General features: G+C 43.0%; 1 protein-coding gene across 3 annotated transcripts in view; it reads right to left on the bottom strand.

Moving 5' to 3' along the window:
* Positions 1-25,723, bottom strand: part of DNAJC6 (DnaJ heat shock protein family (Hsp40) member C6) — a 100,570-nt gene that overhangs the window by 14,823 nt on the left and 60,024 nt on the right. For all 3 annotated transcript variants that reach the window (XM_073643827.1, XM_073643826.1, XM_073643825.1), the window contains 13 exons: positions 24,750-24,799; positions 23,055-23,203; positions 21,512-21,634; positions 19,905-20,038; positions 19,631-19,825; positions 16,593-16,710; positions 15,889-15,968; positions 15,185-15,378; positions 9,931-10,017; positions 8,605-9,018; positions 8,176-8,337; positions 701-769; positions 365-499 (listed from right to left, as the gene is read on the bottom strand). In XM_073643827.1, coding sequence (XP_073499928.1) covers positions 365-499; positions 701-769; positions 8,176-8,337; positions 8,605-9,018; positions 9,931-10,017; positions 15,185-15,378; positions 15,889-15,968; positions 16,593-16,710; positions 19,631-19,825; positions 19,905-20,038; positions 21,512-21,634; positions 23,055-23,203; positions 24,750-24,799 — 1,910 coding nt within the window. The remainder of the gene's footprint in view (positions 1-364; positions 500-700; positions 770-8,175; positions 8,338-8,604; positions 9,019-9,930; positions 10,018-15,184; positions 15,379-15,888; positions 15,969-16,592; positions 16,711-19,630; positions 19,826-19,904; positions 20,039-21,511; positions 21,635-23,054; positions 23,204-24,749; positions 24,800-25,723) is intronic.

The following is a 25,723-nucleotide window of genomic DNA, read 5'->3' as shown; positions in this document are numbered from 1 at the left end:
TCTAAAGAACATTTGCCTTATAATAAAAAATAAATCACCAGTATTTTTATGACCTTCAGTCACATTGTTAAAAAATGCAGCTCATCAGCTTAAGAAAAGCTGAATGACAACCAATATGGCCCCCATTAAAGCTTCTAGCGGGGTTATCATCATTCTAGATAAAGAGAAAATCCATCTTTACAAGAAGACATGATATGCCATTCAGGAGATCTGAAGCCCCTCAGAAGCTAGAATAAAGGCCAAAAACAGCTATAACTAGAAAATGGCTGAATAAAACTTAACTTGATAAAATGTTTTTGGTTTTTGTGTGTGTGTGTTTTGATTTTGCAGACCATGCTATTAAAACATAGAGACATAACATTACCAGCAAGATTTGCACCCAGAGCTCCAAGGTCAGCAAATGGGTCGAGAGTCTGTGGCTTGGTATGGTGCTGTGGGGTACTGTGCGGTGATCCCGTTGGACTGGTAGCAGCCGATCGACTCCCTACTCCTAATCCACCTTCAGGAAATAAATCAATGAGAAATTGTATTAGGCTTCATTCAGATTGCTTTTTTTCTTGTACAAGAAAACAGTGGCTAACTGATTTTCTAATTTAAAAAAATTAATAATTCTAAAAAAAAAATTTTGCAAAGCTTCTGCTCATTCCAATGTTAAAAAGATTCAGAGGTTTAGCAGAAAACTGTGGAAACCACACTTTACCTTGTGCTGGAGAACCCCAGTCCCATGTTGATGATGATATGTCAGGCTGGATGGATACAGATGGTGGAGCTGGGAAAAATACAAAAAAACATAAATTAAATAGAATCTTCTGGTTAAAGAATAGGAATTTCCTTTGTAAACTATCTATATAAGGGGTGCACCTTAACCCCTTCCCGACCTATGTCACAGCGTCTGTGACATGGAAACCAGTGCGTTCCCGACCCATGTCACAGCGTCTGACATGGCGGGATCGCGCAGTGCGTGCGAGCGGGGTCACTCAGGTGTCACAGTTGCTGCTGCAACTGGACAACCTGTAGTTGACCCCACGGGGGGTGGATCAACCCCCCCCCCCCCCCCCCCCCGTGCCTAGGACCCCTCCGATTGGCAGTTTCACTTTCACTTTAATGAAACTGCCAATCGGAATGAATTAAATACCTCACCAATGGATATTGGTGAAATATTTACGATCTGGGCATGGCCTGATGCATATAGCATCAGCCATTGGCTGGGGGGGAGTGTCAGCTGTCCCCCCCCCCCCCCCAGATCTGATTGGGGCTAGTGTCCATGTGACGCTAGCCCTCCAATCAGATGTGGAGGGGGTTGTTTTACAATGGCTGACCAAGCTCCCCAGCTTCATCCCATTCGTGGAAGTTGAGGAGCTTGGTCACCCCGCCGATCTGCTGCCGCCGCCGATGCCACCGATCTGCCGCCGGTAATATTTCCCCCCTTGTCCGATTCCAGCCACCACTTCCCCCCACCCCCCCACCCCTCCACATACCTCCACCCCGACCTCCACCGGCTGGTGCTCTCCATCTGCCAGCCGGTGTACGGTGATCACAGGCAGCAGCAGGGCAGGCTCACTGTAAATCCCCTGCGCCTGTGTTCACCCACCATCCCTCCCAGTGATCACCCCCCCGTCCCAGTGATAATAAAGGTGATCTCCCCCCTGCTGCTGCCGGCTCCTGCCCCCCTTTCAGCCCCAAGGTTCACCCCCTTGCTGCTGCTACTGCCGGCACCTGCCCCCTTTTCTGCCCAAGTGATCACCCCCCCTGCTGCTGCTACTGCCGGCTCCAGCCCCCCTTTCTGCCCGCTCCTACCCCCCCTTGCTGCTGCCGGCACCTGCCCCCTTCTGCCCCAGTGATCACCCCCCCCCTGCTGCTGCTACTGCCGGCTCCTGCCCCTCTTTCTGCCCCAGTGATCACCCCCCCCCCCCCTGATGCTGCTACTGCCGGCTCCTGCCCCTCTTTCTGCCCCAGTGATCACCCCCCTTGCTGCTGCTGCTGCTGGCTCCTCCATCTCCTGAGCCCCCTCCTACGCCCCGTGTGCCTGAGCGCGCCCCCCTACGCCTGACCGTCCCCTACACGTGACTGCAGAAGGTTACACCAAGCACTCTCACACACACACACACACACACACTATAATAAAGTTTAGATTTTTTACACACGCACACAGCACACAAAATGTCCAGCCCGTCCCGCTCATCCCAGTCTAGGGCGTACTCAGCTGAGGAGGCATATTCCATTATTGCCTCCGAAGCCGATAGTGAGGGAGAGGACCCCACGTTCCTCTATTCCTCCCATTCTTCCTTCTCCAGTGACACCGACTCGGCACCAAGACGACGTAGCAGGTCAAGAAATCGTTCGGAAGCCGTGAAAGAAGACCCACAGCCATCTGTGAGTAACCCTCAACCTGGTGCTAGTCACGCCCAACCTAGCACCAGGGCCCCAGTGTGGACCCCCGTCCCTGAAAATTACACTCGACGGATTCCTGATTTCCTTCCCCAATCAGGAATCCAGTTCGAGACAGCAAACCTCAGGGAAATAGACTTTCTCTGAGGCCATTGTGAGTCTCATGGTGAAGCAGACCAACATCTACGCTCAACAGTTTTTGGCTGCAAACCCAAATTCAATGTTTTCTACTTGGAGTCCCGTTGACTCCAAGAAATGTTGAAATATTGGGGACTGGTACTTCACATGGGGATTGTGAAGAAACCAGAAATCCGCCAATACTGGAGTACCGATATTTTATATCAAACCCCAGTGTTCGGAATGGTGATGACCCGCAAAAAATTTGAGGTCATTCACAAGTTCCTACATTTCCGGGATAACGCGGACAGCCTTCCCCGCGATAACCCAAATGTTGACAGACTGTTCAAAATTAGTCTGGTCATCGAACACTTCAGCAACAAGTTTGCTGAAGTGTACGTTCCCCAAAGGTAAATTTCTGTGGATGAATCCCTCATCCACTTCAAAGGGAGGCTTCAATTCCAACAATACCTGCCCAGTAAGAAGGCCAGGTACGGAATAAAACTCTACAAGCTGTGCGAGAGTGCCTCAGGGTACACTCACAGCTTTAGAGTGTATGAAGGAAAGGATTCGAGGATCCAGCCCCCAGAATGTCCACCTGCTCTGAAGGTGAGTGGGACAGTAGTGTGGGATTTGATCCGCCCACTGCTTGATAAAAGTTACCATCTATACGTTGATAACTTTTACACAAGCATTCCACTATTTCAGTCCCTCTCTGCCAGAACTACCGCCGCTTGCGGTACTGTGCGCAGAACCCAGAGGGGTCTCCCTTTGATGCTAATTGAGCAGCCTCTCCCAAAGGGCGAGAGCCGAGCCCAGTGTAGCGGAAACATGGTTGTGATGAAGTTCAAAGCCAAGAGGGACATCTTTTTATTAACCACAATCCATGGTCCCGGCACCACGGCCACCACCGTTAGAGGTACCCCAGCACCGGTCCACAAACCGGACTGTGCCCTGGGGTACAACAAGCACATGGGGGGAGTTGATCTTTCTGATCAAGTCCTCCAGCACTACAGTGTCATGCGGAAGGCGAAGGTTTGGTACAAAAAACTGGCCATGCACATCGTTCAAATAGCACTGTACAACGCATACGTGCTATCACGATGTGCAGGCCAGACCAGCAACACCTTCCTCCACTTCCAGGAGGCGGTGATAAAGGCCCTGATTTTTAGAGGTGAAGAAGAAGCGGGCCCCAGCACCCCTGGAACTCGAGTCTCCCGTGTGGTACCAGGGCAACATTTTCCCGGTGAGGTCACAGTAAGAAAAAGGTGCCGGGTCTGCCATAAAAGGGGGACAAGAAAGGTCACCAGTTTCCAATATGAAACGTGTCCTGACAAACCGGGACTGTGTTTGAATGAATGCTTCAAAATTCATCACACGTCCCCGGACTAAACACATCCTGACCTTCCCTACAGAACTCACCCACACTAGCATGACATACACAACAACAACACACACACACCAACCTATGTCAGGTTGGTGTGTGTTGTAGTGTATGTGAGGTTGTGTGTGTGTGTGTGTGTGTGTGTGTGTGTGTGTGTGTGTGTGTGTGTGTGTGTGTGTGTGTGTGTGTGTGTGTGTGTGGTGTATACACTACACTATACTGCACCGCACACCAACCTGACATACATTACAACACACAAACCAACCTGACATACACTACACAATTTGTGAAGCACCTGGGGGTGCTCACTATGCATCTAGATAAGTTCCCTGGGGGGTCTAGTTTCCAAAATGGGGTCACTTGTGGGGGAGCTCCAATGTTTAGACACACAGGGGCTCTCCAAACGCGACATGGTTCCAATTTGTTAGCGGACACCATGTCGTGTTTGGAGAGCCCCTGTGAATGAACAAAAAAATTTATTTTTTCATTTTTACGGCTCTCCAAACGCAACATGGTGTCCTCTAACAATTTGAGCCGATTTGCCATTCAATTTGTTAGCGGACACCATGTCGCGTTTGGAGAGCCCCTGTGTGCATAAACATTGGAGCTCCCCCACAAGTGACCACATTTTGGAAACTAGACCCTCCAGGGAACTTATCTAGATGGGTGAGGAGCATTTTGAACCCCCAGGTGCTTCACAAATTGATTTGTAAACATGAAAAAGTATTTTTTTTTCCACAAAAATTTCCTTTTTTCATTTTTACGAATCAATTTGTGAAGCACCTGAGGGTTTCAAGTGCTCACTATGCATCTAGATAGGTTCCTTGGGGGGTCTAGTTTCCAAAATGGGGTCACTTGTGGGGGAGCTCCAATGTTTAGGCACACAGGGGCTCTCCAAACGCGACATGGTGTCCGCTAACAAATTGAATGGAAAATCGGCTCAAATTGTTAGCGCACACCATGTTGCGTTTGGAGAGCCCCTGTGTGCCTAAACATTGGAACTCCCCCACAAGTGACCCCATTTTGGAAACTAGACCCCCCCAGGGAACTTATATAGATGCATAATCAGCACTTTAAACCCCCAGGTGCTTCACAAATTGATCTGTGAAAACGAAAAAGTACTTTTTTTTTTTTTTTTTTTTTTTTTTTTTCACAAAAATTTTTTTTTAGCCTAAATTTTTTAATTTTCACATGGGTAACAGGATAAAATGCATCCTAAAATTTGTTGGGCAATTTCTCCTGAGTACACCGATACCTCATATGTGGTCATAAACCACTGTTTGGGTGCATGGCAGGGCTCAGAAGGGTTTATGACCACATATGAGGTATCGATGTATGCAGGAGAAATTGCCCAACAAATTTTAGGATCCATTTTATCCTGTTGCCCATGTGAAAATGAAAGAATTGAGGTTAAAAGAAAATTTTTGTTATAAAAATTAAAATGTTAATTTTTTCCTTCCACGTTGCTTTAGTTCCTGTGATTCACCTGAAGGGTTAATAATCTTCTTGAATGTAGTTTTGAGTAGCTTGAGGGGTGCAGTTTTTGGAATGGTGTCACTTTTGGGTGTTTTCTGTCATGTACACCCCTCAAAGGGACTTCAAATGTGATGTGGTCACTAAAAAAAAATGGTTTTGTAAATTTTGCTGGAAAAAAGAAAAATTGCTGATGAACTTTGAACCTTTCAAACTTCTGACCCAAAAATATTTTTTCCTCCAAAATTGTACTGATGTAAAGTAGACATGTGGGAAATGTTATTTATTAACTATTTTGTGTTACATAACTCTCTGGTTTAGCAAAATAAAAATTCAAAATTTGAAAATTGCAAAATTTTCAAAATTTTTGATTTTTTCACAAATAAACGCAAATATTATCGACCTAAATTTAATACTAACATGAAGTCCAATATGTCACGAAAAAACAAACAATCTCAGAATCGCTAGGATCCATTGAAGTGTTCCAGAGTTTTTACCTCGTAAAGGGACACTGGTCAGAATTGACAAAAATGCCAAGGTCTTTAGGGTCAAAATAGGCTGGGTCCTGAAGGGGTTAAAATGGGTTTTATATCTGTAACTATCTACTGTAATTTTCCACTGCATCCGACCTGCAGCTCCATTTTGCAATGGGGAAAAAAGTACACCGTTAGGGATAAAAATTCCCCATTCTGCTTATTGATGAGGGTCCAAATGGTAGAACCCTTCCAATCAGTAAGTTATCACCTATCCGACAAATAGACGTTAATTTCTTTTAGCCGGACAACCCCTTTAATATACAATAGATCTTCAACCATGGAAAACATATAACCAATGTAATCCCAGAGACAAAAAAAAAATTACTTCTGGTTAATGCCTTCAGAAAGATCTAAAACAGCACGGCCTGGTATGTGCACAAATTACGTTTTTGTCATGTGTTTTTCTGCACAGTTTTGACACAAAACCTGAAGGATTTCCTAGTACCAGCTAAGCGAATGAGATTCCTGATGCCTCATGCACAATTTGATTATTTTTTCATAGCATATTTGCGCAGATTTCACCTACACTAACGAGTGGGGAAAAATCCGCAACAAAAACGCATGTAAAACTCAACAAAAACAGGCATATTTTATGCAAAACTTTCAGCTGCAAATCCTGAACATGTGCACAGACTCTTACTCTCTGACCACTTACCCTCTTGTTTTTGCTTGCATTTTGCTGTTCATGTGAATTAGTACACAAAGCCCAGAAGAAAAAGGGACACAACTATCCAGTGTAAAAAGCCCCCTACTTATGAGCCATGGCAAACTGCAGCGCATACATCTAAGGCAGGGATGTCAAACTCAAACACACAGAGGGCCAAAATTAAAAAGTTGGACAAAGTCACGGGCCAACCAGTATACAGTATGATAGACCCCACACAGTCCTCCATACAGTATTATGGGCACCACATAGTCCTCCATACAGAATAATGGCCCCAACTTAGGGGTGATGGCTCTGGTGTCGTGAGCCAAATAAATCCACCCTGCGGACCAGATTTGGCCCACGGGCCGGAGTTTGCCATGTATGATCTAAGGCAAGTTTTGTCAGGTTCCAGTATTGCGGCCTTCCATAGCTGCTTCTTCATGATGTTTTCTAATTTTTCCTTAATGTGACTATCCGTAAGAATATCCAGAAATGATCTAGGTTTAGCGGTAACTCCTGGAGGACAGTCAACAAGATGAAACTTTTTGTTTTCTGTAGCCCACTTGCTGTGTAGACTGGGACAGAGCTCAAGGGAATGGTGATTTAATGTCAGATCTATTATACCGCTGGAGGCATAGATAAGTCAGGATAGTAAGGGCCCCGTCACACTAAGCGATGCAGCAGCGATCCCGACAACGATACGACCTGTCAGGGATCGTTGCTGCATCGCTAATACATCGCTGGTGAGCTGTCAAACAGGCAGGCTCACCAGCGATCAGGGGAGCAGCGATATCGTGGAAAGAATCGTTCCACGATGTCCTGCTCCCGTTACCAGCCTGCTGCAAGCAGGAGCAGGCTGGTAACTATGGTAAACATCGGGTTACTAAGTGCGCGTGTGCCCCTAGTAACCCGCTGTTTACCATGGATACCACTCTGCTACGGTGCGCGGGAGCCTCCGTGCACCGTAGCAGAGTGGTATCCATGGTAAACAGCGGGTTACTAAGTGCGCGCGTGCCCCTAGTAACCCGATGTTTACCATAGTTACCAGCCAGATCGTTGGTCCCGCTGGTCACACACAGCGATGTGTGCTGGCCAGCGGGAGGCCAACGACCAAAAAATGGTCCAGGACACTTTGCAACGATCAGCGACCTCACAGCAGGGGCCTGATCGTTGCAAAGTGTCACACATAGCGACATCGCTGGTGAGGTCGCTGGTGAGTCACCAAAACCGTGACTCAGCAGCGATATCGCTAGCGATATCGCTATGTGAGACGGGGGCTTTAGACTATACCCAGGGATAAGGCTCAGTATACAGCTCCCCTGTTGCTTCCTGGTCACTGGGGGGAGGGGGAAGAGCAATCACTCTCAAGAGCCACAATACAAGAAGGAGTTGCGCAGGTCTCCAATATGACCCCCACCAGTTGTTTTTTTTATATAAAAATTATTAAAAAAATTATAAATACCCAAAACATTTCTAAAAAGAAAGAAAGAAAGAAAGAACACATTTCTCTTCTACAGAAAGACAATTAATTAATTAATGAAATCTTTAGATATTCCTTTAGATTACATATATACTTTTCATACTTTCATACTGGCCACCTTCTTAATTTTGGAATTAAAGTGATATTTTACCCATGTTAAAAGGATCAGCATGGCCTCCTGGGGTGGGAGAGGGGGATGGACTCCTCGTGGCTTGCAGAAACGTGTCTCCGGAGGGGGCGTTGGACGCACTCAGGAAGGAGCCAAGCAAGTCCGGCTGTTTAGGGCTTGATCCAAATGGATCAAAGGTGGAAGCTGAGAACGGTAAAGAAGATATTTCTTAAGTTCCTTTTACAATACTCTGGTTCTATTAAGGGGTCCATCCACTTTACAATAATTATGGCTGGAGAGATCATCCTCATTGACTATTGTAATGTTAAAATGTCTACAATTATCCATTCTGACCTAGGGAAATTGAGGAGATAAAATAATAGGGTTTTACAGGATTAGGAAAAGATGACAGCAGAGAGCAATCTAACACAGTCACGTACAAACCTACACAAACCAAGAAAATAGCAATACCTTCCCCTACTCTCGGAGACTGTGATGGAGAGGGTGACGCTGCAGATCGCCGTGGTGTTGAGTGAGCAGATCCTACTCCTCCTGTCTGAAACATGGCATCTCCAGGTGCCTGAGCTGCCCCAAAAAGGTCACTGAGGAGGTCGGAGTTAGAAGGGGGTGGTTTGGGCTGAGATGGAGCTGTATTTACCGCGCTTCCACCTAAGCAGAGTAGATCCGCATCTTCCGGGGGAGCGGAGGGAGCCGGAGGGTCAATCTTTTTGTGTTTGGGGGTTCCATGGTGCTTTTCGCCACTGGTGTTGCTGTGCTGACTTGAGAGGGACAGAAGTTCATCGTCTGATTGCTCACTCTCTTCATGGACCAGGGCAGCTCGATCATCTGAGGCTGGATGAGAGCCGGCCTTGTCTGACTTCTGGTCTGAGGTATCAACACAGAAGAGCATATAGAAAATTCATTGATCAGAGATCATCGTCACATTTACATTTCTTTCAAAATTCCTCTAAACAAAAAATGAAATACTCAGGAGTGTAGCCAGAATAAAGAGCAAATTTGGCCGGTGACAGGTCCTCCTTAGGCTATGTTCACACAATGCATTGTTTGTTTGTTTTTTTGCTGCATTTTTGTATGTAAATTAAAATCTACTTTTTACAGTACTAGCAAAAGCTATGAGATTTCAGAAATCTCATTCACACGATTGTATTCTTTTTCCTTACTGAATTTGAAAACTGCTGCGTTTTTGCAACATAGAAAGCAATGAGAAGGTACAAAAACGCTGCAAAAAACACAACCAAGTGTTTTTACTGCTTTTTTGTTGAGTAAAACTAACTAAACTGTGACACATCTAATCCATACCAAAAAAAGCCACAAAAACGCGGCAAAACCTACTTTTTGTAAGCAGCATCTTTACAGCCAAGAGGTTTTGCCTGCAGAAAAAAAATGCAGCAAAAATGCAATGTGTGAACATAGCTTTAAAGGTGATGTTACCTATTACCTATTGTTTAATCCAGGTTTCAGTGTTAAAGATTGTGAAGGTTTTTTTTTTAATATTTGTTAAGGAAACTGATGAAAACTCAGTCTAAAATACTGAAATAATTGCAACATTGCTAATTTAGTTTTTTTTATAAAGATAGTGATATGAAAAAAACAAACAAAAAAAACCATTTTCCATTTTTTCGGGTTAAAAATAAATGTAACAAAATCCTGATTTAAACAAGTCATTTCCTGATGGATTCCTTTTAAAGGTAAGAATCAATACATTGTATCAGGACATGACTGTGGTGGATTTTATGCCCATGAAGGTAAAGCAGAATGTTTTGATGCAGATTGTACCTTGCCAGCTCAAGGAAGAGAAGAAAGCCCCCTGGCCTGCAGCATTCCTGATGTTGTCTTGATGTTGCTCTACGGGAGGAGGTCTCCCTGTTTCAGACAAAGACTTAAAATAAGTTAGCTTCTATTTATGAGACAGAAGTACGCGTGCATCTCACCAAATAAGAATATCATCAAAAAGTTAATTTATTTCAGTTCTTCAATACAAAATGTGAAACTCATATTATATAGAGTCATTACAAATAGAGTGATCCATTTCAAGTGTTTATTTCTGTTAATGTTGAGGATTATGGCTTACAGCCAATGAAAACACAAAAGTCATTATCTCAGTAAATTAAAATAATTAACAAAAAACACCTGCAAAGGCTTCCTAAGCTTTTAAAAAGGTCCCTTTGTCTGTTTCAGTAGGCTCCACAATCACGGGGAAGACTGCTGACTTGACAGATGTCCAGAAGGCAGTCACTGACACACTCCACAAGGTCCCAGATTCTGGAGGAAGAGTGGAGTGGCCACAATCCAAGCTGCTTGAGGTCTAGTGTGAAGTTTCCACCATCAGTGATGGTTTGGGGAGCCATGTCATCTGCTGGTGTAGGTCCACTGTGTTTTATCAAGAACAAAGTCAGTGCAGCCATCTACCAGGAAATTTTACAGCACTTCATGCTTCCCTCTGCCGACAAGCTTTTTGGAGATGGAAATTTCATTCTCCAGCAGGACTTGGCCCCAGTCCACACTGCCAAAAGTACCAATACCTGGTTTAAAAACAACAGTATCACTGTGCTTGATTGGCAGCAAACTCGCCTGACCTTAACCTCAGAGAATCTAAGGGGTATTGTCAAGAGGAAGATGAGAGACACCAGACCCAACAATGCAGACGAGCTGAAGGCAGCCATCAAAGCCACCTGGGCTTCCATAACACCTCAGCAGTGCCCCAGGCTGATCGCCTCCATGCCACATTGATGCAGTAATTGATGCAAAAGGAGCCCCGACCAAGTATTGAGGGCATTTACTGAACATACATTTCAGTAGGCCAATATATCAGATTGTGAAAACATTTTTCAAGCTGTTATAAAGTATTCTAATTTACTGAGATAAATGACTTTTGTGTTTTCATTGGCTGTAAGCCATAATCCTCAACTTTAACAGAAATAAATACTTGAAATAGATCCCTCTGTGTGTAATGTCTCTATATAATATAGGAGTTTCACTTTTTGTATTGAAGAGCTAAAATTAATTAACTTGTAATAATTAATAATATTTTTTTTATTTATATAGCGCCAACAAATTCCGCAGCACTTTATAACTAAGCGGGGACATGTACAGACAATAAATTCAATACAATTTAAGGACAATTTAAACAGTTACATTAGGAGTGAGGTCCCTGCTCACTGCTTACAGTCTACAAAGGAAATGGGGGGACACAATAGGTGAAAAGTGCTTGTTATTTCAGGTCAGGCAATTATAATAAATAGGGATTTTCATATAAAGCTGCATGATCCGGTCATCAGCCTGTATGTTTAAGTGCAATACTCAAGTACCGAGTGCAGTTATCTTGTGCATGGAGGGAGTGGAGACAGATGAATAGTAGGGAACAGATTCTGAATGATATTTAGAAGGAGAGAACAGGGGAAAGTTAATTTACTGAGTAGTTAAGTTGCTAGGCTTGTTTAAAGAGATGGGTTTTTAATGCGAGTTTGAATATATGGGGGCTAGGCATCAGTCGGATCGCCTGGGGTAGTGCATTCCAGAGAACTGGCGCAGCACGAGAGAAGTCTTGGAGACGGAGGTGCGAGGTTCGGATTATGGGGGATGTTAGTCTTAGGTCATTTGTAGAATGGAGGGCACGTGTAGGGCGATAGACAGAGATGAGAGAGGAGATATAAGGCGGTGCAGAACTGTGGAGAGCTTTGTGGCTGAGAGTGATGAGTTTATATTGGACTCTGAGGTGGACCGGCAACCAGTGTAAAGACTGGCACAAGATGGAGGCATCGGTGAAGCGGCTGGACAGAAATACGACCCTGGCTGCCGCATTCAGGACGGATTGTAGAGGAGAAAGTTTGGTAAGAGGGAGTCCGATCAGAAGAGAGTTGCAGGAGTCCAGACGAGAGTGAATAAGAGCAACAGTAAGAGTTTTAGCTGTTTCAAAGGTGAGAAAAGGTCAGATTCTGGAGATGTTTTTAAGATGCAGGTGACAGGAGCGAGTGAGTGATCGGATATGGGGGGTAAAGGAAAGATTAGTGTCGAATATGACCCCAAGGCAGCGGGCGTGCTGCTTGGGAGTTATGGTTGAACCCTCAAAGGTAATTCCGATGTTAGGTAGAGTTCAGTTTGTAGAGGGGAGAAACACAAGAAGTTCAGTTTTAGAGAGATTCAGTTTAAGATATAGGGAGGACATTATGTTAGAGACAGCGGACAGACAATCCTTGGTATTTGGTATTAGGGTAGGGGTGATGTCAGGTGAAGAGGTGTATAGTTGGATGTCATCAGCATAGAGATGATACTGGAACCCAAATCTGCTGATTGTTTGTCCAATAGGGGCAGTGTATAGAGAGAAGAGGAGGGGGCCTAGGACTGAGCCCTGCGGGACCCCGATAGTAAGGGGAAGAGGAGAGGAAGAGGAGCCAGCAAAAGATACAGTGAAGGAGCGGTCAGAGAGGTAGGAGGAGAACCAGGAGAGAACAGTGTCCTTGAGGCCAATAGAGCGGAGCATAGTGAGGAGGAGCTGGTGATCCACATGGTCGAATGCTGCAGAGAGATCCAGGAGAATCAGCAGGGAGCAGTGACCTTTGGATTTGGCTGTTAGTAGATCATTAGAGACTTTAGTGAGGGCAGTTTCAGTGGAGTGTAAGGAGCGGAAACCAGATTGTAGAGGGTCGAGGAGAGAGAGTTATCTGAGAGATAGCGGATTAGACGGGAGTGGACCAAGCGTTCTAGGAGTTTAGAGACAAAAGGAAAGTTAGAGACAGGTCTGTAGTTAGCAGTGCATTTCTGGTCCAAGGATGGCTTTTTAAGTAAAGAGGTTATGATGGCATGTTTAAATGAGGAGGGAAAGATACCTGAAGAAAGAGAGAGGTTAAATATTTTAGTCAGGTGAGTGGTGACCACCGGAGAGAGAGAGACTGCAGGAGATGTGAAGGAATGGGGTCACTGTTGCAGGTTGTAGGTCGAGAAGAAATGAGGAGCTGGGTAACTTCTTCTTCTGTAACAGGCTCAAAGATGGCTAGTGAGCTTGAAATGCGGCAGGGAAGGGGATCCAGGCACTGAGGAGATTTGGCTGAGATGTCCTGATGGATGTGGTTGATTTTTTCTAGGAAATAAGTGGCCAGATCCTCCCCGCTGAGCTTGGTGATGGGGGTCTGTGCTTTAGGGCTCAGGAGGGAGATTAGAGGTTTCAAAAAGTCGTTTTGGATTGTTGGACAGTGAAGTGATGAGAGTGGTGAAGTAGGATTGTTTGCCCAGATGAAGGGCAGAGTTATAGGTTTTGAGCATGAATTTATAGTGGATGAAGTCCTCTGCTAAAAGAGATTTTCTCCACTGCCGCTCAGCACACCTCGAGCAATGCTGAAGAAAGCGTGTTTGCATCGTGTGCCAGGGCTGCCGTTGTCTGTGTCAGGTCTTTCTGCATGTAGAAGATGCGGCTTCATCTAGGGCGCTCTTCAGTGTATTATTGTAGTGTGACAATGCTAAGTCTGGACAGGAGAAGGAGGAGATGGGGGCTAAAGATGTGTGGAGATTGCCCATAAGCTGCTGGGTATTAATGGTACGTGTGTTCCTATAAGTGTGGTAAGTGGGCATGTCCCAGGTGAGGAGACGGTTCTTGACAGAGAAGGAAAGAAGGTTGTGGTCAGAGAGCGGGAGAGGGGAGTTAGTAAAGTCATGCAGCGAGCAGAAACTGGATAAAACCAGGTCCAGAGTATTCCCGTCTTCATGCTTAGGAGAATTAGTAAATTGTGAGAGGCCGAATGAGGAGGTTAGAGAGCGTAGATGAGAGGCAGATTGGGAGAGGGGATCATTGATGGGGATATTAAAGTCTCCCATGATGATGGTGGGGATGTCACAGGATAGAAAGTGAGGAAGCCAGGTGGCAAAGTGATCCAGGAACTGGTGGAAGGAGCCTGGAGGGCGATACACAACCGCCACTCGCAGGGAGAAGGGTTTAAAGAGTCTGATGGTGTGGACTTCAAAGGAAGGAAACATAAGTGAGGGAACCGGGGGGATGACCTGGAAAGCACATTGTGAGGAAAGGAGCAGACCAACACCTCCACCCTGTCTATTCTCAGGTCTGGCAGTATACGAAAATTTCAGCCCACCAATTGAGAGAGCAGTAGCTGCGGTTGTGTCTGAATGCTGGATGCAGGTTTCTGTAATAGCCAGAAGGTTAAGGGAATTAGAAAGGAAAAAAATTGTGAATATAAGTTAGTTTGTTACACACAGACCATGCGTTCCAGAGAGCACAATGGAAAGCGATAGGAGAGGGCATACACTGAATGTTAATAAGATTAGCAGGGTTTCTATATGCAGCTGGAGAAGAGTAATGTATGCTAGTGGAGGGAGGCCCAGGGTTGGGGGAGATGTCGCCAGCGACTAGGAGGAGAAAAAAGAGAAAGAGCAGGTGGTGCAATGATTTGTATAAACGTTTTGAGTGCTGTATGGAGGTGGTGGATGGTTTGGAGTGGGTGAGAAATGTCAGTACAGCCTCAGAGTTATAAATGGGAGAGGGGAGAAGGGAGGGGTGGATATGGAGTGAGTGCACAGAATGTGTTAAAGGGCGGACGAGATGTGAGAAAGCAGAAGTTAAAACAAGTAAGAAGCAGATTGCTATGACCAATGCATAATGCAATACAACTGACCAAGAAGCAGCATGTTTGTATGACTATCTTATACACCTTACCTGTCTCCTGCTCTGTCTAACTGCCGTTGTATAACTGCTTATTAAACGCACTTTAAGCTATTGCACTTAAAGTCTGTTGCACGCGTGACCCAGCACACGAGCTATCCTGAGCCAGAGCTGAATATATATGAATTGAAATGTCTGCTAACATGCAGCACCAATTGGCCAAACTGAGTAATTAGCCAATTAGCACAAGGCCAGAGCAGGCAATGCTATGCAAGATAAACAAACCAATAGACAACACAGGGCCATAAAACAGTGAAAAAGAAAGCTTTGAACACTTCAAAACAGAGCCAAAAAAACCTTTTTGATGATATTCTAAATTAGTGAGATGCACCTGTACCTTCGTGTCTCTGCTCCACTGCTTACCTGCCACAGCCACCGCATCTTGCTGCTCCTGCTGCGATGAGAACAGGATACTGGGGTTCACATCTTTAGATACAAAATTCTCCCATGGAGGGGTGAGGTCAGTCTGTCTGTCGGTGGCTTCAATCTCAATGTCCAAGGTAACATAAAATAGCTGAGGGTATTTGTCGGGTGAGTCACAAGCATCAAGTTCTGGTCTACAAAGTCGAATCAGGAAAAATAAAAATTAATCATTAAAAAAAAAAAAAAAAGATGCATTAGGTATTCTGAGCTGATGTGTACATGTAATGTGTTACTACCAGGGTCCAGCAGCTGGAACGAATTGTCTCTTCTGGTAAAAGGGGCATCCAATGACTAGCACATATAAGAAGTGGTGCAGTGGGGTTGTTACAGGGTGCTCAATCCTGCCCAGATTTCCTCTCTATGGACATCCAAATACACCAAATAGGAAGCGGAATTAGCTTCTGAATGTAAAAGAGCGATGACTGCCAGGAATATAATGGAGCTAAACCTATGGATCTTTTAACGTAATCATGCTTGCTTATAGGCCAAGAAGAAGACCACAAGGTCAAAAGAGAAATAATGCAATATCCAGACCTGTATACCCAGCAGCTCTCCTGCTTGATCACTCTGCTTCTTGTGCAGGTACAGTATGTATATACCATTATGTCACACCATTACAGAACCTTTTGTAGCTTCATGCTTACTTTGTAAATTTTAACACCGTTGTCCCGAGTGCTATAAATCCAGTGTGAAACTGTATCTGCAATATCTGAGTATTTGTCATCTGGAATAAAAAAAAATGACAATCTAGAATAACATCCAATTTTAAGAAAAACTGAGCTCCAAACACTATAAAAAATAATTGGAACACATTTTTTTTGAGCATAAAAATGATATTTTTGTAAAAGATGGAGATTCACTTTAAATGGTATTGTACTGTGAAAAACTTCTTGTGATCTACAGTCTAAATAAACACAGCTCCCGAGACCTGTGTCTCAATGACAGAGGAGCTGTATCGTAAGCACACGTACCTCAGTGAGCCGAGGAGAAGGGCTGTGACAGGAGACTAAATAAATCTTTTCCTTGGCTGACTGCACAAAAAAAAACCTTTGTGCTCAGTCATCTAAGGAAAAAATTTATGTATTTTCCCTTCACAGTCCTTCTCAGCTCACCGGTATGTGCGCTTACAATACAGCTTTTCTGTCAGTTGGGACACAGGTCACGGGAGCTGTGTTTGTTTCTTAAGACTGCAGCCCGTCCTGACACGTGATCAGGATGAGCTACCGTTTAAATTACATGATGGGGGCCTATTTATTAAAACTTGGATAATCCCTTTAAGTTGCTAGAAAAATAAGCTTTATGTAGCCAAAAAGGAGATATTCATACATCTAGAGCACACAGTCCTTACTTTCGCTTGTAGTCTTCCTCCAATTGTAGACCTCATATGATAAATGGAAACCACAACATCTCCATGGACTGTGACACCCAAAGGAAACACCACTTTCCCTTCCTGAACACGATACTCTCTAAAATATAAATGGAAAGACTAAAAATGTAAAATTGTTATGTTTTTGCATAGCTTACATTTACATATATTATAGCTTAAAATATACACAAGATGTTAAGTAACTTCACACATACAATGTAACTTAAGATTAATAGAACAATGTATTTAATACCCCTCCCATCACATCCAGAGCTGCAATTAGGATTCTGCTTCTTTTTTTTTTCTACTGCTCCTGCAGGTTTGATATAAGACATGTTTAGGGATGAGTGGACCCATGGAAGTTCGAGTTCTGGAACCTGACCCAAACTTTAGTCCAAAGTGCGATCCGGGTACCAGAACTGTACCCGAACTTGAACCAGAACCCCATTGAAGACAATGGGGACCTGAACTCTCTCTCTCTTCTCTCTCTCCTCCCACATCCCCATCAGAACTCCGAACATTAAAAAGGACTTCAGGGAGAAGTCTGTGTTCGGAGTTTAGCATCGGACACTAACTGTCTGGTACGTACCCCGAACTTTTAAGTTCGGGTTAGCTCCTCTCTGGACATTTTCTATTATAATGCCTTGTGGAAAACAGAAGGGACAACTATCAATGTCAATATTGCTGCAGATCTCTCTCCAGCCTGATACAACCAGCCAGACACATGAATAGCCATCCATATAATACAATGTCAGCTTAATTTTGCCAGTGTGGGGGCCATTAATAGTCAGGGTTCCGAAAATTTCCAAAATTATCAGTAATTTAAAAGTATGCAGTCAATTAATCTCCGACAATTGGGAAAAAAGTACAGCTTATTGGAGTATGCATTACATTTAGGTGTATCAGATACATTTCTAGGGTGGCAGCCAACAAAATTCTTAACGCAGTTCTTGGAGTGATCTGAGCATAAGACATGTTGTGACTCAAGATGAATACAAGATACTTTATCGATTAGATCAATTAATGAAAATAAATCTTTCAGGGCTCATGCATCGTGTTACACCATCATCCATCCCTATACAGGTGCTTCTCACAAAATTAGAATATCATCAAAAAGTTAATTTCAGTTCTTCAATTCAAAAAGTGAAACTCATATTATATAGAGTCATTACACACAGAGTGATCTATTTCAAGTGTTTATTTCTGTTAATGTTGATGATTATGGCTTACAGACAATGAAAACACAAAAGTCATTATCTCAGTAAGTTAGAATAATTAACAAAAAACACCTGCAAAGGCTTCCGAAGCGTTTAAAAAGGTCCCTTAGTCTATTTCAGTAGGCTCCACAATCATGGGGAAGACTGCTGACTTGACAGATGTCCAGAAGGCAGTCATTGACACTCTCCACAAGGAGGGTAAGCCACAAAAGGTCATTGTTAAAGATGCCGGCTGTACACAGAGTGCTGTATCCAAGCATATTAATGGAAAGTTGAGTAGAAGGAAAAAGTGTGGTAGAAAAGGTGCACAAGTAACCTCGATAACCGCAGCCTTGAAAGGATTGTTAAGAAAAGGCCATTCAAAAATTTGTGGGAGATTCACAAAGAGTGGACTGCTGCTGGAGTCATTGCTTCAAGAGCCACCACACACAGACGTATCCAGGACATGGGCTACAAGTGTCGCATTCCTTGTGTCAAGCCACTCATGACCAATAGACAATGCCAGAAGCATCTTACCTGGACCAAGGAGATAAAGACCTAGACTGTTGCTCAGTGGTCCAAGGTGGTGTTTTCAGATGAAAGTAAATTTTGCATTTCATTTGGAAATCAAGGTCCCCAGAGTCTGGAGGAAGAGTGGAGAGGCCACAATCCAAGCTGCTGGAGGTCTTGTGTGAAGTTTCCACCATCAGTGATGGTTTGGGGAGCCATGACATCTGCTGGTGGAGGTCCACTGTGTTTTATCAAGACCAAAGTCAGCGCAGACGTCTACCAGGAAATTTTACAGCACTTCATGCTTCCCTCTGCCGACAAGCTTTTTGGAGATGGAAATGTCATTCTCCAGCAGGACTTGGCCCCTGTCCACACTGCCAAAAGTACCAATACCTGGTTTACACACAACAGTATCACTGTGCTTGATTGGCAGCAAACTTGCCTGACCTTAACCCCATAGAGAATCTATTATAGAGAATCTATGGGGTATTGTCAAGAGGAAGATGAGACCCCAGACCCAACAATGCAGACGAGCTGAAGGCTGCTATCAAAGCCACCTGGGCTTCCATAACCCCTCAGCAGCCACAGGCTGATCGCCTCCATGCCACATTGCCGCATTGATGCAGTAATTGATGCACAAGGAGCCCCGACCAAGTATTGAGGGCAGACACTGAACATACACTTCAGTAGGATAACATTTCGGATTTTAAAAACATTTTTCAAGCTGTTGTTATAAAGTATTCTAATTTACTGAGATAATGACTTTTGTGTTTTCATTGGCTGTAAGCCATAATCATCAACATTAACAGAAATAAACACTTGAAATAGATCACTCTGTAATGACTCTATATACAAGTTTCACTTTTTGTATTGAAGAACTGAACTAAATAACTTTTTGATGATATTCTAATTTTTGTGAGAAGCACCTGTAGTTTCAAAGCTGTAATATAGCTCCCATAGTAGTCTGTGGAGCCCTACTACAGCTCTCCATCCCTCCGGTTCCAGATGGAAGCACAGAAAGTTTTTTTCTTATTTGTGCACTGGATGCTACTTTACCTTGAGTTATGGATCTCAATATCGGGAGGTTTATTATTCCACGAGGCACAACATAAGCCTTATAAAATATGAATGCAGCTTCTTAGCTCTCGCATATTGGCAATCTCTTCAAGTAAACAGCTTTTACACTGTACTGAGAGTGTCAAAAGTGGTGCTTTGTGTGCAAATGCCACTGCCTCCCCCATTAAGGAATGAATAAAAACAGCTCAGCATCTTATGAAAACTAAAGACAAGATAAAAGGTAATTGCATCACTCACTTCATTCTCTCATAGTCTTGAATTGTGCTGAAGATCCGCGTTTCCCCAATAAGAACTTCACAAAATGGCCGGCAGCCATTCCTCTGCTTGTTGAAGCACGGCACCGGGCTGATGGTGGCACTCTTGATGACAATAGGTTTACAGTGAGGATGCACAGGTTTATCAGACACCAGGTCACAGATATGCCCAATATACCTGAACACGAATCATAGAAGAATCATTTCATTGCTTATTACTGAGTTGCTTTATTCTAATGTAATGCAGGTGTTCTCACCTTCTGTGCGATGGCCACAGTCCTATTCCTGGACGTTTCGCATTTAGCAGTTGGATTGCAGACACCGGATTGGTGAAAAGGTGACAAAAACAGAACATGGCGCTGACTAACACTGCAGAGGCGGCACGACCGTCCTGTTTAGATAAAAAGCAAATAGTAAGCGCTAAAAGCACTACGTATAGTATAAATTGTATAGGTAGGTGCAGTTTTGATAATTTTTATATAATTTGCAGAAAGTGGAGTCACTTTTAAAACAGATTGCATTACTTATCTTGTTTTGATCCTGAGTTACATCCTGTATTATTCTCCAGAGCTGTACGCACTATTCTGCTGGTGCAGTCACTGTGTACATACATTACATTACTGATCCTGAGTTACATCCTGTATTATACTCCAGAGCTGCACTCACTATTCTGCTGGTGCAGTCACTGTGTACATACATTACATTACTGATCCTAAGTTACATCCCGTATTATACTCCAGAGCTGCACTCATTCTGCTGGTGCAGTCACTGTGTACATACATTACATTACTTATCTTGTACTGATCCTGAGTTACCTCCTGTATTATACTCCAGAGCTGCACTCACTATTCTGCTGGTGCAGTCACTGTGTACATACATTAGATTACTGATGCTGTACTGATCCCGAGTTACATCCTGTATTATTCTCCAGAGCTGCACTCACTATTCTGCTGCTGCAGTCACTGTGTACATACATTACATTACTGATCCTGAGTTACATCCTGTATTATACTCCAGAGCTGCACTCACTATTCTGCTGGTGCAGTCAATGTTTACATACATTACATTACTGATCCTGAGTTACATCCTGTATTATACCCCAGAGCTGCACTCACTATTCTGCTGGTGCAGTCACTGTGTACATACATTACTGACCCTGTACTGATCCTGAGTTACATCCTGTATTATACCCCAGAGCTGCACTCACTATTCTGTAGTCTTTTTGGAAACAGCAGGACTGGTAATGCAGCTGTGGAGGAGAATTTCAGTAAAAGAGGCAGTCTTTTTATTCTGTTCAGAATATCTTGTGCCATGACTAGGCCTGATAAATTGCATTGATAGTAATATTCCACATTTCATCTATATACAACAACAGCCACTCTATCTCAGACACAAATCATAGTAAGAAGATTTGGAGAATATGTGGATACCCCCCGAGCTGCCGATTATTGAAGACGTCAATTCACAGGATATTATTAAACTTGCGGTTTTTATTCGACGCGTTTCAAAGTGTCAAGCACTTCTTCTTCAGGATACAACCACCATTAGTGGCTATTTTCTCCCTAGTGTCTTATCACAAGTCATAGTATGGCTCTGTCTGGGGACCATGTCTTAAGTATCATCAGGCAGGTTTCTTGTTTTTTCTGAATTTAATCCAGTTCTGATAGAATCTAGCTGGCTAATGGTAACCTATGTTCACACTGGACACATATACTGAATGAACCTCCCCCACCGCTGCTGACCCAACATTTCTAGCATCCTATGTGATATTTCATTCACATTAGCCAAAACCTGGAGCAAGTACTGCACATCCAGAAACCGTAGTACACCATTCTATACGAAGTAGCACTGAGCGATCACTTACCATACAGTGGATGACGCAGACATTTTTGGGGTTCTGCTGTAACCAGTTGTGCATGTTCTTGCAAACTGCAAATAAATTATGCAAACTGGGCGCTTGTCTTACAGGCCAACTGCATTCTGAGACCTGCAAGACATAAGCACATATCAGACCCGACCCACACAGGACAACTAGAAGGATTCCTAAAGTAACACTAGACTAGTGTAAGCGAGTACGCAACTCATTCCTACATGGGAACGAGGGGTTCAGCGATTCTTCAGAGCAGATTAGCAGCGCCGAAGAGAATCACACGACACAACAAGCTTGGAAATCTAGTACTAAATGTTAAACTTGTGTTTTCTTCTTTCCCTTCTTCCAAAAGTCATAACTTTTATTTTTACGTCGACATAGCCATATGAGCTTGTTTTAGGTTGGACGGGTTGTAGTGTTATTAATTTTACCATATAATGTACTAAAACATGAACAGAAAATTCTAAGTATAGTGAAATACTGAAAAAAAAATCCCTCTATGGTTTTTTGGGGTTTTACAGCATTCAATGTGCAGTAATAACCTGGCAACATGATTTCTCAAGTCAGTAATAATTTTATGAAGTTTATTTTTTATATTTTAGCAGTTAAAAAAAATCAGAACCATGTAAAAAAAAAAAAATCTGGTTTGTGTCACCTTTTTCTGAGACCTGTAATTTTTTTTTATTCTCCCATCAATGGAGCCATGTGAGGGTCATTTTGTGCATTTTAAGCTGTATTTTTTATTAAATACTATTCTGGGTTTTGTACAAAGTTTCAATTGCTTTTTATTTAGTTTTTTGGGGGGGCAAGTACTGCAGGCAAAAAAAAAGGCAATTCTGGCATCACGACTGGTTTTTTTTCGCTACATCGTTCACTGCATGGGATAAATATTTTATCTGTTATCACTTCAGGCAATTACACATGTGGCAACACAAAATATGTTACATTTCTTTATTTTAAAAAATTTAGCTATTTACGTTTCCGGAAAAAGGGGGGCGATTTAGCACCACCATAGGTTTTTAAAATGGAACAGTCCTTTAAATTGCATGTTCCGTTATACGAAGATTCTCCCCACAGTCCTTCACAACTTTTTAAGTTGCTCCTTAGCAACATAATGCTGGAAATGTAATAGTATATAGTCTATTGCTGAGGAGCCGCTGGCAGAATGATCAAAGTGTTATTAGTGGTCAGTTCTTCTGGTGGAGTGTAACGCTCCTGCAACTGTACCATACCAGGAGAGGAAATGAATGAGAATTGGACCCATCCAAACAATGAGAATTAGACCCATGCATAATACTGTGCTGGCGTGGTACGATTGTCACCGCAACCGTACCGTGCTGTGTGCAGGAGCATTGCACCAATCTGGAAGGTCTAGTAATGGAGGAGAATGAGAGTATAGATAGATGCACAATTTATCAAGATTAGGCTGTTGGGAGGAGCACTGCAAGTAAACTCTGCTGCTCTTTCCAGTGGATCTCTAGAGGGGTTCCTGAATGGAAGACCACCACCACTGACAAATCAAATGACAATCACACACCCGATTATGGAACTTGGCACTGCGGTAAGACTTGGGTGACAAATTGAACACTGTATAATGGTCTAGATGTCTTGAATCCAGGAAGGAGCGCACATCCTCAATGTGGTTTCTGAATCCTAATTCCACACCTTCCGCCGGGAAGGACATAACTAGGAAAATCAGAAAATGCTGCATTACTAAAGATTAGAATAATAAACACACATAGAAAATAGAGCCCTAAGTCTAAGACTAACATCCCCCATAATCCGAACCTCGCACCTCCGTCTCCAAGACTTCTCTCGTGCTGCGCCAGTTCTCTGGAATGCTCTACCCCAGACGATCCGACTGATGCCTAGCCACCACGTCTTCAAGCGCGCTTAAAACACCCATCTCGCTAAACAAGCCTACCATCTCAGCTACTCCGTAAACTAACTTTCCCCTGTTCTCTCCTTCTAAATATCATTCAGAATCTGTTCCCTACTATTCATCTGTCTCCACACCCTCCATGCACAAGATAACTGCACTCGATACTTGTGTATTGCACTTAAACATACAGGCTGATGACCTGATCATACAGCTTTATATGAAAATCCCAATTAATTATAATTGCCTGACCTGAAATAACAAGCACTTTTCACCTATTGTGTCCCCCCATTTCCTTGCAGACTGTAAGCTTGCGAGCAGGGACCCCACTCCTAATGTAACTGTTTAAACTGTCTTAACCAGTATTGAATTTATTGTCTGTATATGCCCCCGCTTAATTGTAAAGTGCTGCGGAATATGTTGGCGCTAAATAATTAAAAATTATTATTATATAATGATAATAAGTTCCATTATATGACCAGTAAAGTGTATTTATACTAAATTTATATCCCTACTTTACTTGAGTCACTGTGTACATACATTACATCCTATATTATACTCCAGAGCTGCACTCACTATTCTGCTGGTGCAGTCACTGTGTACATACATTACATTACTGATCCTGAGTTACATCCTATATTATACTCCAGAGCTGCACTCACTATTCTACTGGTGCAGTCACTGTGTACATACATTACATTACTGATCCTGTACTGATCCTGAGTTATATCCTGTATTATACTCCAGAGCTGCACTCACTATTCTGCTGGTGCAGTCATTGTGTACATACATTACTGATCCTGTACTGATCCTGAGTTACCTCCTGTATTATACTCCAGAGCTGCACTCACTATTCTGCTAGTGCAGTCACTGTGTACATACATTACATTACTGATCCTGTACTGATCCTGAGTTACATCCTGTATTATATTCCAGAGCTGCACTCACTATTCTGCTGGTGCAGTCACTGTGTACATACATTACATTACTGATCCTGTACTGTTCCTGAGTTACTGCCTGTATTATAATTCAGAGCTGCACTCACTATTCTGCTGGTGCAGTCACTGTGTACATACATACCATTACTTATCTTGTACTGACCCTGAGTTACATGATGTATTGTAATCCAGAGCAGAACTCCCTATTCCATCAGCAGCTATTCCATTGACTCCTCCAGCAGAATAGTGAGTGCAGCTCTGCAGTATAATACAGGATCAGGACAGGATAAGTGATGCACTATAATTTTACCGAACTCATGAATTGAATAAATCAACTATAAATTGGTGAAATAATTCAATATAAAATAACTGTACAGATGTGATTACTTTGCTATGCAGAACAACATTTCCTTACCAATAATCCTTGAGGTAATGTATGAGATATCCAGCTCTCCTTTTGCATAACTGAAAAAAAAAAAAAAAAACACAAGGAAAATGTTACAGATTGTTTTAGGAATTTGTTGCATTTACAAACAGAAAATAATGTCTATGACGTGCCACATCTTATCTCAACAATACTGATTACAAACATTATATCTCTTTATCTGTACGGATTTCAGAAGGTTCTTGATGTTATATGTACTATGGGGTTATTAAAACTATGTACAAAGAAACACACCCAGATACCTTTCTTAAGTACTGGAAACAACAATTTGATGACGTAGATATCCCCGAGAAGATTAGAAAGGTTGGAGGTTATTCAGGAAACATATTATAAATGAATAGTGGAGAGAAACTCCGTTCAAAATCATGCATGGTGCGATATACGCCTTTAATCTACCAAAAAAAGACCCACCTTTCTAATAGACTAATTGTGTGTCCCAAATGCCAACATCCACACTCTGACCACCTACACGGTCTTTGGTCCTGTCCTGCATCGGTTTCCTATTGGGACCAGGTAGCTGACATGATTAACACCACATGGGGACCAGGATATGTCCCTTCTCCTTGTCTAGCCCTGCTGCATTTTTGGACTAATATAAACAACCCTAACAAATTAATAGGGAGTCCCCCCAAGTTACTACATACCTGGCTTATATTGGCGAAACAAACAGCTCCTAAAGCATTGGCTAGATCCCAATACCCCCCCCCCCCCATTACGGAACTAATAGCACAAAATTGAAGCATTACATGGAGGTGGAACAACAAGATGCCCTATGTAATAAAGAGAAGCGAGCAGCAAATTCCTTCAAAAATGGAAACAGTTTATTATAAATTGCTTTTCAATAGAGGACAAAAGGAAAATGATAGAACCCTTTACATCGACAGCATGGTATATACTAGAAGATCTCAAAAATAACTTAGGTCCACTTCGTTTAACTTAAAATG

Source organism: Phyllobates terribilis, unplaced genomic scaffold, assembly GCF_046119375.1.
Source record: "Phyllobates terribilis strain yellow unplaced genomic scaffold, ASM4611937v1 Scaffold_8__6_contigs__length_399053987, whole genome shotgun sequence".
NCBI lineage: Eukaryota > Metazoa > Chordata > Amphibia > Anura > Dendrobatidae > Phyllobates > Phyllobates terribilis.
Note: the sequence above shows the minus strand (reverse complement) of the source record. Positions and strands in the feature narration are given on the sequence as shown.